This window comes from Ambystoma mexicanum, chromosome 2p (genome assembly GCF_040938575.1).
Source record: "Ambystoma mexicanum isolate Mex_15411 chromosome 2p, UKY_AmexF1_1, whole genome shotgun sequence".
In the NCBI taxonomy this organism is placed as follows: domain Eukaryota; kingdom Metazoa; phylum Chordata; class Amphibia; order Caudata; family Ambystomatidae; genus Ambystoma; species Ambystoma mexicanum.
This window is the reverse complement of record NC_090923.1, coordinates 1,381,052,084-1,381,068,948: the sequence shown is the minus strand read 5'-3', so window position 1 is coordinate 1,381,068,948 and position 16,865 is coordinate 1,381,052,084. Positions and strand designations below refer to the sequence as shown.

Below are 16,865 nucleotides of genomic sequence, written 5' to 3'. Positions count from 1 at the left end.
CACAATAGTCATAAGGCTCCCTCACAGCAGAAAAAAAACAACCAGAGGGATCTCGACGCATGAGGCATTTTGGGTACACTACACGTCATGTTGGGGATAGTGTTACAAGCACGCCCATGTCGACGTCCCCTTTCGATTCTCGAAAGACAAGATGCAATACTCCGCGATTATCACAAGATGTCCAACTGCTATGTGCACAGAATGTGAATCTAAGCAGATACAATCATCAGAAATGCTATTACGGTTAGTAATGCATGATCTATAGCACGCACAGTGCCCGTTGGCTTCAATTACGTTATTCTTCGTACCGAACGCTTTGCGAAATATGGCACGCTTCAGTTATCTTGTGAGAAAATTCAGTACTAGAGTTACGATGACCTTGTCTTCGACACCATCCCTGAAGACTGGGTTCCAAAAAGTGTCACGACTGCGGCACCAAGATGTCCTTCACCGATCCTCATCGTGTCTGTGGTGCTTTGGCATGGAGCACAGGATGGTGGACTGTGAGTCCTGCCAGTCCATTACTGTTAAGGCTCTGAAAGAGCGTAAAGGGTAATTAGCGGCAGGTAGGTCCCATACTAAATCCCCATCAACGACTCCATCGAAGAAAAGATGATCCGATGAGTCGAGAGGTGACTCTCCTTGAAGGAAGAGATCAAAAAAGCATTCTCGCTCCAGGAGCGGTTTGCACCATTGCCTGTCCTGTTTAAAAAGAGAGAGAATCTTAACCTGCCCAACCAAATTCTTCACTCCAGCATTCAGGCAGGAAATGCAATTTTTTTTTTGAGGCTCTACCCCTTCAAAAGTGAAGGAAAGAGACCAGGTTCCTGTCATGCTGTTGAAAGCTGACAAACTCGAGGCTTAATCCTGTGTACCCTCGAGTCTGGTATATAGGATGGAGACCCCTCGAGAACCCCTGAGGTCTTGAAACAATCATTGAACTCTCCATTCAGTCAAGGGTGAAGTCCTTGGAGGCCGTCAAAGCCGTTACTGTCTTAAGTTGCTGATGCCATCGGCATCAAAGCCATTGAGGCCTGCAACATCTAAACCTTCAACAACCACAAAAGTCAAGAAATTCTACTAACCTCTGCCAAAAAAGTATTTTTCCAAGTCCTTATCCTCCATTTATGAGGAGTACAAGCCATCAGGCCACAACACTCCACCTTTTGGGTTGAAGTTTGGCACTCCTCTGAAAGCCTGATTTTACAGGAGTCCAGATTAAAAGACTTGAATGACAATCGCCAAACTGCTATTGGTGGTGACACATTACCGGAACTTGAATTTGGAATGCCAGACCATGCTGATGCCTCTTAAAGGCACCTTATGACCAGAGTCCTAGAATTTCTGGGATGGGGCAGGCCGGCTCCACCATTGGAGCAGGGCGGCCTGACGGACATTCTGGATAAAGGGCCAGAAAAGGATCCCATTCTTCCTTTTCATGTCGCACTCCAAAAAAGGGGTATGGCAAATTGAGCGGTTCCTGAATCAAGTCCAGCAGTGAATAAAAACCTCAAGAAATACTGACCCTCAAGTAGCTATCTAAGCACCCTACACTAGAAAGCCTGGTAGTTCAGGCAGTGACCGCTACTTCTAAACAGGCTGCTTACCCAACCATCCTACCAAACAGGGATGTTGAGTGTTTCAACGCTTGGGCTAGGAAGGTATTTTCTCCCGGGAGCATGGCCCTCAAATCTGCAAATGCCAATTGCGCCTAGCAAAATGTATATTCCCCCTGTGGGACTATGTAGCCATGGCGGCTGACCATATTCCCGAAGGGGAAGAGAGAAACGGATGCCTGAATATTGTATGAGATGGTAAGGAGGCTATGTGTGAATCTCTACAATCGGGACTGGACTCGACTGATGGCATCACCCGAGCCATGGCGGCTAGCATGGTGACACACAGATTTGCGTGGTTGAGTAAGTCACGGTTTGCGCCGGACGTGCAATCCAGACTCCTCAACATGCCCTTTGATGCACTCAGCGGTCTGGCAGCAAGGCTAAATGAAAGCCTAGAGAAGCTGCAGACCGCAAAGGCAGCATCCAAATCCCTTGATGCCACCATCAGACAGCCACAACCATCACACCGCAGTGGATCATCTTGGAGGGCGAAGTCCTTTCATTTTCTACTCATTTGGAAGAGTGAGAGGACTGGCTAGTCAAAAGGGACCAAGGAAGATTCCCTCATGGTGGACAAGTGAGAGGTGCAAAGTCCGCCAAAGCACCAGCTACTTTACCAATAGCTACTGCAAAACTTCTGAGGCCTTAACTCGCAAGACACTGGTGGGAGGCAGACTCACTGTATCTGCAACGTGTCAAGGCATTACTGCATATGCATATGCATAGGCGTTGAGGACAGTAGCCCAGGGTTACTGCTTCCACTTTCTAAAGAGGCCTCTGGACCATCGGGGAGCCACTCATCGAAAGTTCCGGATCCGTTCCTTGTGCAGGAAATGTAAAGCCTGCTGGAGAACGGTGTTATAGAACCAGTACCTGTGACAGAGAGGAACAAAGGGCGGTAATCTCCTTATTTCCTGATCCCCAAGAAGGACATAGGATTGAAACCCATATTGGATTTGAGATGCCTGAACAAGTTCCTCACGAAGGACAAGTTCAGGATGGTCACACTTTCTCAGATCATTCAGGCCCTCCAGCTCCAGGATTGGATGGCGTGATTGGATCTTTAGGATGCTTACTTTCATGTCCCTATCTATCACAAGCACAAAGTACATGAGGTTCGCTTTTGGTGGTTCTCATCAGTTTTGAGTTCTGCCATTCGGGCTGACCTCCGCCCGAGGGTTTTCACCAAGCTAACTGCGGTGGTGGCAGCGAGTCTCAGGAGAGGGAGGGGGTTTCAGACCTACCCCTACCTGGATGACTGGCTGATCAGGGATCGTTATTCCAAACTGGCCCTGGAACACCTCGACATAACCTGCCACTCTCTCCACAGACTGAGCTTCTCCCTGAATTACAAGAAGTACCACATGATACCATCTCATCAGAGCAGTCTTGGATGAATCCTTGGGGAAAAGCCTTGCCACCCGAGGTGAGAGCTCAACACATTCTGCAGATGGTCTCCAAATTCCAGAGTGCCCAGCGTCTTCCGGCATTCGGTTTTCTGAGGTTACTCGGCCTCATGGCATCCTGCATTTCCCGGGTGCCTCAGGCTTGCCGAGAATGAGATCCTTTCAATGGGCTCTCAGGACACGGTGGTCTCAATTCTCAGGTAAGACGACAGAACTCCTTCAGGTCCCAAACAGTCACACAGGCTCTCCCGTGGTGGGCTTGTGGCAACAACATTCTGAAGGGGGAACCTTTTTGTCAACCATGGCCAGAGATAACAGTAGTTGGATGCCTCACTCAAGGTGTGAGGAGGCCACGCCAACAATCTGAAAATCAGTGGTCGTTTGTCTCCATCAGAGTCCAAACTACACATCAATCTTTTGGATCCGAGGGCAATCAGACTAGCGCTGAAGGCTTTCTGCCGGTCATGGCAACAGGCCCCAGAACACAAAAACCACACCATCTAGTGATGGGGCCAATGGGTGACTTGACTCACTTATGTCCCTTTGGGACCTATAAACACAGGGGCCCTGACTGGGCTCAGTCCTGGCTCCTTTGGCGTCAGGCTCATTCAGAGATGTGAGCAGGAACACTTTATTTCAGTGCAGGAGTGCTTTTATTTTACAAGAATGTTCCAGGAGCTGAACGCCTTTATTCTAGAGAACATCCTCATGTGCTGACTCATCGGGTGTGGCAGGCAGGCTGAACGTGGTGGGCGTGGCTTCAGAAGCTCCGCTATATAAGCTGCTCCATCCTTAAGGCCGGTGCTTGGTGTTACTGTGCGCTCGCGTGCAACGTGAGCTCACCGCCACTTGGACCAGTTTACTTACCTTTGAAACAAGCCGTTCTCCTGCATACTCACCTCCAGGAAACTGGTGCTTCATCGCTTCATCTGCAGACTCATCTCCTGACATCCAGTGATCTTGATCCCGACGCCGCAACACCGCACTCTGCATCCATGAACTCAGACCCTGTGAAGAAGAAAGACAAGGTTAGAACATCCGTCCTAGGGCCGCGCCGCATTTGAACCCTACGCGCCCCCTAGTTAACAATTTACCAGCTATTGTACCGCTGCAGCTTCGTTCCTCATTCCCACTGGCTGTCGCCTCAAGCTCTGCATCTTCTGCCGGGCCAGCAACATCACCTGCAAGGGAAGAAAGCAAAAGAGCAAACATCGAAAGTGAAACGGACAGCAATACAAGAAAACAAACATTACAATACAACAAAAACAAACGAGGAAAGGCGAAGGCAAACCGCAACACTTACCTGAATATAGTGGCTTAGTCGCAGCAGGACTGGACTACCACTTGCAAGGGACCAGTGAAGGAATTCAGTCCCGATCATACAAGCACCCCTGCCAGAAGCAGCAGGACGAAGTGCTCGCCAAAACTAATCAACAGGTGAGCTTTCCAGGGACAGCGCATCCCACGGGTACCACGGTTTGGGAGAAGGGGATCAGGCGCACAAGCTGGCACACTCACGCCCCCTATTCTCCACGCAGGAGCAGTCCCGAGTAGCATCACCTATTACCACCAGTCACCACATAAGCACAGAGGGTGAAGTCGGACCCAAGCGACCTCACCCCCGAAAGGGCTGCAACCGTGCCCGAACGTCTCTGCAGATACCAGGTGAGCGTAACACTGCCCTCTGCACGGGGAAAGAATGTCCTGATAATGACAGACAACACAGTGGCCATGTACTACCTCGAGAGGTGGTCTAGGGTCACTACCACTGTGCAGAGGGGCAATGCAGTTCTGGTTCTGGGCAATTCAAGAAGGAATCTACCTGTCAGCAGTTCACCTAGCTGGAGAGGAACACAGTGGCGGGTGGGAACTAGCTCAGGAAGTACTACAAGAGATCTTCACCCCTTGGGCAACCCCTTGAGTGCATCTGTTTGTGACCATTGCCAACCGGAACTGCGACCTGGTCTGCTTCAGGGAATTTCCTCCAAGAGGAGCTCTGAGAGACGCCTTTGTAGTGGACTGAGAGTTTCCACCGCTGTACATGTTTCCTCCAGTCTCTATCATTCCTCACGTGATCAGGGGGTTGAGGAAGTTCTGGAAATCCATTATCCTAATTGCTCTGGATTTGGGCCGGGAAGACGTGTTACCCGGACCTTCTGGAAACATCCATCTTCCTGCTAATACGTTTTCCACAAAGAGGACCGTCTCTCTCGCCGGAGGGTGGTTGGGTTATCCACCCAGAGGTGAAGACACTCCGCCTTCATGCATGGTTTCTGAGAGGTTGAGATAGGATTTGGACGTCCCGGGCAATGTAATGGAGATTTTGCTTTCGGCCAGAAGGCCAGCAACAAAATTCTTTGTACTGCTGCCGTTGGAACAAATTCTTCAGCTGGTGTAAGGAAAAGTATTTGGACCCTTTTCACTTCAAGGCACCTATGATGTCCTTTTTGTTACATTGGGCAAATCTGGGGCTCCAGATTGGGACCATTAAAGGATACTTGGCGGCGCTTTCAATCTTCAAGCGCACATCGGAAGAGGTATCCTACTTCAAGGTGACATTAATCATACCATTCCTAAAGGCACTCGCGTGTTCCCTCCTGCACCTTTTCATGTACTGATTTGGGATCTTAATCTTGTGTTGAAATTTCTGATGTGTGCTCCCTTTGTACCACTCCGTTCATGCCCACTAAGTCTACCAACTTTCAAAACCATTGTTACATACATTGACATCAGCCCTTAGGATGTGAGAGATGCAGGCCTGATGTAGGGAGCCTCCATTTACAATGTATTTTTTTTTTTAACAAGGACACAGTTGTCCTTGTGGTTAAACCTTGTTTTTTGCCTAAAATTGTATAAAATTATCATGTATCGCAGACAATTGTGCTACCTACATTCTATCTGCCTCCTCATCCTGGGAAGGAAGAGGAAAGGCTGCATACACTCAATCCTAGAAGGGCTGTGAGCTTTTATGTTTCAAGAATGGCGAAAATACATCAACATGACCAGCTTTTCATTGGGTATACTGCACACCAACTGGGTCTTCCAGTTACAAAACAAACTTTGTCAAGATGTATAAATCTTGCTATTACAGAATGCTACAGATTGGCCAGGAAAGATCCCCTTGAAGGACTAAGAGCTCATTCCACAAGGGCCACCTTCTGCTCTGCAGAGAGGGGTGCCTTTAAAAGACATTTGTGTGGCAGCCACATGGTCTACCATTCACACATTTACTAAACATTACTGTCTGGATTCATCCTCTAGGCAGGAAGGAGGATTTGGAAAAGCAGTCGTGACAAATCCTAATCTAAAATTCTTACTCCCTCCTCCAAAACCTAACATTGCTTTGGGAGTCTATCAAAAGATGAGGACTATGTGGGAGGACACAATCCATTTGTAGAACAAGTTACTTATCCCCTGGTAACATTGTTTCGACTGGATGTTCCTCCCACTTATTATTCATTGCTCCTCCCAACTTACCCCGCTGTAGAGTTTCCAGGCATTGCACTTTACGTTCTTTCATAGTCTGATACTTGCTGGCGCAAGTATTTATGAGAAGGGAAGGTGTAAAAATAGAACTGAAGTTAACGGGCTATATATACAGACAATGACGTAGACTCTGAGATTGAGGCTCTCGAGGGGCGTCGAGTTGACAACATTGGATGCACAGCGCCCTCTGCCGAAAAAGAAATTCGAGGGGATTGGGTCCTCCGACGTATTCCATATCTATGACAGGTAATGTCCACTGCTGTGCTGCCTCGGAAAATCTTTGACGTCTGCGTCGATGCGCCGTCCCCTAGGACCTCCTCCGGCCGACGTCACCCGATGTGATAAGTAGGACGCACAACGCCCATAGCCTCAGTTCCGTTTTTTCCATAAACGTGTTCGCTTCGTGAATCTCAGTACGCCTCGACTCTTTGGAATTTGCTGTTTTCTTCTCGGTTCGTTGAACCTGTTTGGTTTTTTGTTAAAACCTGTTCGTGGCGATGTCTACTTCGTCTTCAACCCCGCGTCCAGGCTTCAAGATATGCAGGGACTGTGGGTCCAAGATGTCGGTCACGGACTCGCACAACTCCTGCCGCTGGTGCCTCGGGGAGGCCCACGATACAGACGACTGTCGACTTCCAGTCGCTCAGGGCAAAGGCCTTGCGGGAACGCAAGGGGAAGCTGTCGGTAGGTCGGGTGTCTAAGCCCCGGGAGTCTAGGTCTGCAGGGCTTTCGACAGATGACTCGAGAGGCGACTCTCTGCGTCGTCGGAAGTCCAGTGGGTCTCCTTCCAGGAGTCGGTCTCGCCACTCCTCCGCCTCTTCGATGCATTTCCGGGAGCGCCGGCATCGGTCGCCTTCCCCGTCCTCTTCCGAGGACTCCGCCCGTCGGCGGGTCACTTATCCCTCCATGCAAGCGACACCGGAGGAATGGGCTTCCTTCGGGAAGCAGATGCTAGCGATTCTTGAATCACAGGGCACCGGTCCGTCCGCGTCTCCGAGTGGGGTCGATCGGCACCGGTCGAGAGACACCGCTCGTACGCCTTCGGGCTCGGGTGATCGGCACAGCTCACGGGAGAGGTCCCGCTCGGACAAGGGTAGCCGTTCTCGCCATGCCCGTGCCAGGTTCCGGTCCTCGACGCGCTCGAGACTGTGTGATCCTGTGCCATCTTCAAAGAAGACATTGACGCCTGTGGCATAGAGGTCGTCGACGATTTCTCTCGAGGCTCCGCCTCCGAGGGGGTCGTCGACGCTGTCGGCACCTAGGTCGTCGAGAAACACGCTCGGAGCTCCGTCTTCGAGGCCTGTGTCGGCGCCGTCGATGCTGGTGGCGCTGCAGCTGACGTCAACGCCGATTCGCTCGACGCCGTTTCTGCCGGCGCCGACTCGTTCGGCGCCCTCAACGCCTTTTGAGGCGGTGATGTTGGAGGTGCCCCGTGGCACGGGTTTAGCCCCTAGAAAGGCTCTGGCTAAGGTCAGGCACAGCTTTGGTCCCCAGATGTCTTCCTCTCACCGCCTGGAGTACATTTCAGAGGGTGATGAAGGCTCTGACGGCTTGGTTCCGGTTACGGTACCAGATGAGCTTATCTCGGGCCATAGCCAGTTTGATGACCTGAGCCAGTCACTGCATGATGCCAGTGGACTGGACACCTCTCCGGAGGTGGAGTTTTGTAGGCCGCAGCCTGGCACTCATGCCGATTCTTCATATCGGCGCCTTATGTCTCGGGTCACCGAGTACTTGGGTTGGTCGGCTCCCCAGGGGAGTTCGTTCAGGATGATCTCACGGACATCCTTGATCTTGGTCCCCCCACTGACCCGGTATTGCCGTTTCATATGGCTCTGCAGAGAAGGGTGGTGGCGGCTTGGACTGCTCCGGAGAGTCTCTCGGCAGTGGGCAAGTCTTTGTCGCGAAAATACCGTCCAGCCAGTAGCGACCCCTGCTACTTGTCCAGGTATCCCACTCCGGAGAGTTTGGTGGTGCAGGCGGCTACGTCCCCGGCAAAGCAGGCGTCGTATCCTACCATCCCTCCGGATAGGGATGACAAACGTTTTGACGGCTGGGCGAAGAAAGTGTTTTCTTCAGGGGGTATGGCGCTTCAGGCAGCCAACTCATATGTGCCTTGTCTCGTTTCACAAACACTCTGTGGAACTGTGTTGCATTAGCGGCTGAACATATTCCCGAAGGGGATGAATGGGATGGTTTCCTTGCTGTGGTTCAGGATGGCAAGAATGCCATGTGTGAGGCCATTCAGTCGGGTTTGGACATGGCAGATTGTGTCAGCCAGTCCATGGCGTCGAGCACCGTAATACGCAGGTTTGTGTGGTTGTGGAAGTCTGGGTTCGCTCCTGATGTGCAGTCCCGGCTCCTCAACATGCCCTTTGACGGTGAACATCTTTTTGGCAGCAAGGCTGACGAGAGCCTTGAGAGTTTGCAGAACTCCAAAGCTGCAGCAAAGTCGTTGGGCGCTGCAGTTCGCCAACCTCCGCCTTTTCGTCCTAGGGGACAGCAATGGAGGGGAGGTTCCTTTCGCTATTACTCGTCCTTCAGTAAAGCGAGAGGAGCTAGCAGTCAAAGAGGCCACCGTAAGAGTGCCAGAGGTGGAAACAAGGGTACTCGAGGTGCCAAGGCCGCTAGGGCAGTTGCCTCTTTGCCCTCAGGCAACGCCGCAGCCGCTACCACTCAGTCATGAGGCCAGGTCCCATGGTTCGCCAGTTGGGGGAAGGCTGGCACAGCATCTTCTAGTATGGACGAGCCATTACTTCAGATGTGGGGGTTCTGGAGATCATAACCCACGGCTACTGTCTTCCTTTTCGGCAGAGGCCTCACGACAATCCACCTGGGAACCTCTCTTTGAAGAGTCCGGATCAGCTCCTTGCGCAGGAAATACAAGCCCTGCTGGAGAAAGGCGCTTCAGAACTGGTGCCTGTAGCGGAGAGGAACAAGGGATGGTATTCCCCTTATTTTTTGATTTAGAAGAAAGACGGGGGATTGAGACCCATCATGGACTTGCGCGGTTTGAACAAACTCCTCAGGAAGGACCAGTTCAAGATGGTTACTCTCTCTCAAGTCCTCCAGGCTTTTAAACTTCAGGACTGGGCGGTGTCTCTCGACCTCAAGGACGCTTACTTCCATGTGCCGATCCATCCCAAGCACAAGAAGTACCTGAGGTCCGCGGTTGGCTACTTGCACTTTCAGTTTCGGGTCCTGCTGTTCAGATTGACCACCGCCCCGAGGGTTTTCAACAAGCTCATAGTGGTGGTGGCAGCGCATCTCAGGAAAGGGGGGAATTCACGTCTACCCCTACCTGGACGATTGGTTGATCAGGGGGAGCTCTCCCGAGCAAGTCCTGGATCATCTGTCCGTCACCTGCCACTCCCTTCACAAGCTGGGCTTCCCCCTCAATTTAAGGAAGTCCCATTTGACACCAATGCAGCGGCTCCAGTACATCAGAGCAGTGCTAGACACATCCCTGGGGCAGTGTTTTCCTCCCCAGGTGAGGGCTCTTCACATTCAGCAGATGGTGCACAAGTTTCAACTTGCCCAGAATCTCCCAGCGTCCAAGTTCTTGAGACTGCTCGGCCTCATGGCATCCTGCATTCTTCTGGTGCCAGAGGCTCGTCTGCGGATGAGATCTTTGCAGTGGGCACTCAAGCACCAGTGTTCTCAGTCCTCCAGCAGGCTGTCGGACCCTGTTCAGGTGCCGCCCTCGGTTGCCCAGGACCTTCTGTGGTGGGCCGTCGAAGGCAATCTGATGAAGGGGGGGGCCCCATTTTGGCTGCCCTGGCCAGAGGTGACGATCGTGACGGACGCATCCCTCACGGGATGGGGAGCTAATGCCAACGAGTTGAGTCAGTGGCTGTTGGTCTCCGTCAGAGTCCAGACTCCATATCAATCTGTTGGAGCTGAGGGCCGTCAGGCTTGCCCTGAAGGCTTTTCTGCCGAGTGTGCGAGGAAAGTGTCACCTGATTCGCGTCTTTCACCCCTTTTAAACAAGCCGTAGATGACCGGAGCAGGCAGCGGGTCCCGTGGACTTCAGTTCCCGTTCCAGCAGCGGCTACGAACTTTGTGGGCTGTTATCCGCAGATTGGAGTCTATAATTCAGCCATCTGCCATGCAGGATCGTTAACCAGAACACTGCCAATTCGCACAACAGTGTGATCTGTTTCATATAAAAATGTATACAACGGATTGACTCCTGTCACAGTTGCTTAGACAACTACCCTTAATCTCCTGATGAAGACGAAGACATAGCAAAACCATTGCTTACACGTCGAAACCAGTAAAGAGAAACCCAGGATAAGGCCACTTGTGAAGTCTCTTTTTGGCCTATCACGATTGCTGACCACCTCTTCTAAAATCTACTGTGGCCATGCATTGTGTGTTGTTGTTGCTGACCACTTAAAAAAACTTATTGTGGCCTTGCATTATGTGTTTTTCTTTTTGTATAATAATGAAATTGTGGATGAATTGTCATATTTGTTATGTTTTTATCTTGTACTTTTTGATGAGTTGTATGAGTAGTTTGATGGATGTTGTATGGATGCGGATAAATGTATGAATTATTTAATAGGATGATTTTTATCAAATTTTGATGTTTTTTTACATATTCCTGCTACGTAAAAAAAATATTTGAGTGCAGAATAATTCGTGGTTAAATTCACACAGTAAAATGTATTGGGTACAATAAAATCCTTAATACGCTTTTCTGTAAATTGTTTCCTCTGGATTTTCTTTCTGAGATGAATTTATTATGCTAATACCCCAATCTAGAGAGGGGGGGTTCCCTGTGCCTTTCAGAGACAGACTGATTGTAACGGACAACACGGTGGCCATGCACTACTTCAACAAAAAGGGGGGGCAGGGTCACTTCCTCTGTGCAGGGAGGCGATGCAGCTCGAGTTCTGGGCCATCCAGCAGGAAGTTTTGATCTCGGCTGTTCATCTGGCCAGAGACGACAACGAGATGGCGGACACTCTGAGCAGGCAGAGCACGATCTCTCACGAGTGGGAGCTGGCTCAGGAGATTCTCCTGGAGATCTTCGCCCTTTGGGGGACCCCTCAAGTAGATCTCTTCGCCTCCAGTGTCAACCGGAAATTCGTGAGAATTTCCTCCAAAAGGAGCCTTGGGAGACGCGTTCGTGGTGGAGTGGTCATTCCCACTGCTGTACGCCTTTCCTCCAGTCCCCGTCATCCCACAAGTACTACAGAGGTTACGGAGGTTCGGTTCCCGGATGATCCTCATTGCTCCGGCGTGGGCCCGGAGGATGTGGTACCCGGACCTTCTCGACTTGTCCATCTGCCCTCCACGTCGTCTTCCCTACCGAGACGATCTGCTTTCACGGGATGGGGGTCAGGTTCTCCATCCAGAGGTCAGATCCCTCAACCTTCACGCTTGGCTTCTGAAAGGTTGAGGTATAGGGATTGGGACCTCCCTGAAGACGTGATGGAGGTGTTGCTCTCGGCTAGGCGGCCGGGAACAAAGTCTCTGTACCGTTGCCGTTGGAGAAAGTTCTGCGACTGGTGCAGAGTTAAGAATGTGGATCCTTTTGCATGTGACATTCCCATGGTTCTGTCTTTTTTTCTTTCCTTGGCCTACAGGTGCTTGCAAGTGGGGACCATTAAAGGTTACCTGGCAGCGCTGTCCATATTTAAGCGCTCGTCTGAAGAATGTTCCCATTTTAAGATTCCTTTAATTTCTGTTTTTGAAAGGGCTCACTAATGTGTTCCCTCCGTCACCTTTTCTGGTGCCCGTTTGGGATTTGAACCTTGTTCTTAAGTTTCTTATGGGTGCTCCGTTTGAGCCTTTATATTCTTGCCCTTTGAGACTGTTAACTCTGAAAACTGTGTTTTTGGTTGCAGTTACTTCCGCTCGCAGAGTGAGTGAGTTACAGGCACTTTCAGTTAAGCCACCCTTCACTGTGTTTTATAAGGACAGGGTTGTCCTTAGAGTTCGTCCTTTTTTTCTACCGAAGGTGGTTTCGGAATTTCATTTGAGCCAGAAGGTTGTTCTTCCGGCGTTCTATCCTCCTCCACATCCTGGTAAGGAAGAGGAGAGGCTCCATAGGCTTGATCCTAGGAGAGCGTTGAGCTTTTATATTTCGCGCATGTCCCGGGTCAAAGTGGACGATCAACTTTTCATTGGTTACGCTGGAAAGCGTTTGGGACAAGCTGTGACGAAACAGACTTTGTCTCGTTGAATTATTTTAGCTATCTCCGAGTGTTACCGCTTGGCGGGTAAGGATCCTCCGGCTGGCTTGCGGGCCCATTCTACCAGGGGAGTGGCTGCGTCTACTGCCCTGCAGAGGGGTGTTCGTATTCGTCACATCTGTGAGGCAGCCACCTGGGCTTCAGTACATACTTTTGTACGTCACTACTCCCTCGATTCCATCAGAGGGCAGGTTCTGGCCTTTGGCAAGGCAGTCCTATATTCCGCAATTTGATTGGGCATGCTAAATTTGTGTTCTAAATTCTTTTCCCACCTCCTTGCTTGGTACTGATTTGGGAGTCTGTCATAGATATGGAATACGTCGGAGGACCCAATCCCCTCGAAGAACAAGTTACTCTCTTACCTGGTAACGTTCATTTGATGGGATGGTCCGACGACGTAGTCCATATCGCTCCCTCCCTACCTTGCCCGCTGCAGAATTTCTTTTGCGATTGCAGCTTGCGCTCCGCAAGGCCTTGTGTGTCTGACTGGCAGAAAACTGGTGGCTCACGTTCTGGGGGAAAAAACTACAACTGAGGCTATGGGCGTCGTGGGTCCTACTTATCGCATCGGGTGACGTCGGCCGTCGGAGGTCGTCCTCGGCAGCACAGCTGTGGACATTACCCGTCATAGATATGGAATAGGTCCTCGGAACATCCCATCGAAAGAACGTTACCAGGTAAGAAAGTAACTTGTTTTTCCAAAGCAGCTGAAGCTGGAAGATATCAGAGATGAGTAATACGTGGGAGGAACCATGCAGTCGAAAGAATGTTACCCGGTGTAAGTAATGTGTTCAGTGACACATCAGGATTGAGCATCCAACTATTCTTCAGAGAGCTTGATACAATTTTCCCCAAATCATGTTCTTAGGGGACTCCTTTCTTTTTGTAAAAGCTTCATGCATATTAATTTTATATTATTTGCACACTTCTCCTTAGAAATTCATACACACAAAATAGGCTTTTCACTGCTAACCCAGCCTCATTTTAGACTTTCAAATAGTATTTAAAATGTATTAAGTTCTGACCTAACATTTTTAGCGTAGAGCGATTCCCCAGAGTGGTGATTATCTCACATGATTAGCACCAGTTGTCCTTCTGTTTTATCATTTTTTTCTTACCAAACACAGTAACAACCCCATACATTGAATGTGATGCTCAAAACAATTGACCTGATTCTGTTTTCCAGGTCTTGATTTTTGCTTCCGATGACGGGAATGCGATTTCCTGCCTGACCAGACTGACCACGATTACACTGACCACATGAACCTTTTTGCCCTCTGACATCTGACATGACTAACAATACCACTGGACACGAAACAGGTTAAATTACTACTGTTATCCAGAGCGCAAGTTGAGAGAGGAGCTTGTTTGGTAAAATTGTTTCTGGCTTGTGCAATGTTAAAAGTGAACCACTTCAAATCTAGGGCTACTCCACTTGGTATTTGGTTGCCCAGCAATTGTCTATTTCTCTAAGAAAATGTAATTTGCAAAATCTTAAAAAGGCGCTGGGACCTGGGTGGGGAAATATCAAAAGTAATGCTATTAACGGTTTTATCTACTTGTGATTCAGACTTCATTACATGTTGTGCTTTTTTCAAGATTCAAGTATAGAGTCTGAATGCTATGGCCATTGATGAACCTGACACCTGTGCAATGCAGCAGTATTTAAGGCGGTACATCCGAGAGCCAAGGACATTTTAGGGCAAATGTTCAATGAAAGTTATTGAAAAAGACTTAAGCCTTCCTGGTTGTATTGCATTTTTGTATTTAGTTCTGTGCAGATTGTTTTCTTTTTTGTCATTGTTTAGTATATATATACACCAGTTTATGTATTACAATTGTATCTGACTAGCACATGTATAAAGTTGTTGCACTCTGGTCTGTCGATTGGAGGGGAGAGTTGGGGGGGGGGGGGGTGGTTCTAGTTAAGTCTGTTCTGTTTATCTTTCTTTCTATGTATAAAACAGGATATATCAAAATGCTAACTTTGAAGATGCCATGTAGGTACGTTATAGAATTCTGTAACTGATGGGATTCAATGTCTCTTAAAACCATGCTAAAACTCAGTCTTTTTCAATATTCACTTAATGTATTCATTGTTAATATCATAACGTACAAAGTGCTTCTTTGCTCAGGTTGTGCAATTGTAGAATTATTTGTCTCTATACTTATTTCACTCACGGGTACATTAGTGTTAACTTATTTTACTTATGTTTGTAAACCTCAGTTTTGGGTCTCCACCTTCTATTTTGGAAAAGAAGGTATGATTAGAGGCCTTTGTCAAATTGGTTGCAGGGGAGAATGATAAACTTGCACCGATTCTATAATTTCTCTGTTTGTTGTATGGTCTTGATGTTGCTTTACTAAAACTATGTATTGCTCCACTGCCCACCTTTCTCTGGGAATAAAGTTGGAACACTAATTTGCAAAATGTCACTGTGCTTTTTTTGACTAGGTGGACTGTTGTGACTCCCATGAGTTCGAACCGCAGTGCATCTGGAATAGCAGTGTTTGAGGGCAGGATCTATGTGTCTGGAGGGCATGATGGCCTACAAATCTTTAACACTGTAAGTTTGTCCTTTTTTTTTGAACTATTGACGCACATAATTTTGGAACAGTAGTATCTCTGCATTTTTGTTAATTTGGTACCACTGTGTGAATGATGACTAGATGTACCTAAATGTTATCCCCACTTACTTATTGGGGCAGAGCTGTTAATGGACTGTGTGTGAATTTCCTTTTTGTGAACTTCCTGAAATTATCTCCTTTTTTCTCCTCTGGCATATTACATTTGCTAGCAAGAACATATTTTTAATTTGGGAATAAAGTTAAGATTTGCCACTGGTACTGCAGAGACTTCTCAACACATTTTAACAATTCGAAACAAGCTCATCACTTTCAAAACATCCAAGATTGCATTTTTCCCTAAACAAAAAGAGAATTTCAACATAAATGATGTAGGAAGGTTTGCTTTTTTACTCGGAAAAGCAGTATCAAGGACTTTTAAAGTATTATCGTGAAGGACATTTTTAAAACTTTAAAATGAGAATTCTGTGGTTGAGTTCCCAGTAAAATGTTAATAATTGTAACTCGTTGAGGGTTACTTTTATGTTTCTGTGGGAAACAAGAATCCCAACCTTTTTGTATTTTTTTTAAGTTATAAAATTATGTAAAATTTGGATTGTAAGAACCTGTTGGTATCACTTAAAATCCCACATTTTACAAATACAGCATTGGCTAAAAGCCCTAAATAACTTGTTATCTGACAATCACATCTACCTTTTTTCTTTTCCTCCATTTTGTCCTTTTTGTGAATGGAGGATAAATATCAGTTTCTTTTTATACAATTTATTTCTTTTTATATTAGTGAAATTGGTGAATGTTTTGTACTTCTTCGAATGAGAATTTACACTGGAATAAAATTGCTAAACAAAATAAAATGTATTGCTTTTAGAAAGTGAAAACTTATTTGTTTATAAAAAAAGTTTAGTCCTAACTTTAAAACAAAATAATTCGAATATGTACACTTTGTAAAAAGGTTTTGATGGTTTTGTAGTTTAATTATGCAGAGAACCTTGCAAAGCATATTCACCTTATGCGGTTTCCTGCAAATATAGTGGGAAAAACTGCACATTTCTTGAACTATGTGGAATGTTTGACACATTTGCAGAAAGTAAAACACCCAGTTGTGCTCTAGCGCAGCTTTCATATTGTTAATATACAGCCATGTGGTAAATTCAGCAGCAATTGTTGTTTAATTCTGTTGAAAACTTAAACCCCAATTATGTAGGCTGGCCTATTTCCAGTGACGTTAATAGTGAAACTGCACTCTTGCAGTCACAGAAAATGTGTTACACAGCCAATATTTTCAAACCGTTTTCTGTGTGGATTGTAGGAGTTAACATTCAGTCCAAAGTGGAGTTGGTTTGATGTTTAATCATACTGAAACCATGTTAAAAGTTGACCCAACATTGTTTTAACTTTATTTTAAAAGCCTTGCTACATTGCAAAGTTAAGGAACTATAAAAAGGTGCGTTATTTCTTCCCCTCTTGGTGGCCATCTTATTGGCCACAGGTATTAGAAAATGCTGAATTAACCTACTGGAATTCAGGCATTGTACCTTGGGAAAAATGTAGAACTTTGTAGAGGG

General features: G+C 47.7%; 1 protein-coding gene across 3 annotated transcripts in view; it reads left to right on the top strand.

The window, feature by feature from the left end:
- The window catches only part of KLHL18 (kelch like family member 18), a 590,797-nt gene that overhangs the window by 563,299 nt on the left and 10,633 nt on the right, over nucleotides 1-16,865 (top strand). For all 3 annotated transcript variants that reach the window (XM_069645788.1, XM_069645787.1, XM_069645786.1), the window contains one exon: nucleotides 15,170-15,281. In XM_069645788.1, coding sequence (XP_069501889.1) covers nucleotides 15,170-15,281 — 112 coding nt within the window. The remainder of the gene's footprint in view (nucleotides 1-15,169; nucleotides 15,282-16,865) is intronic.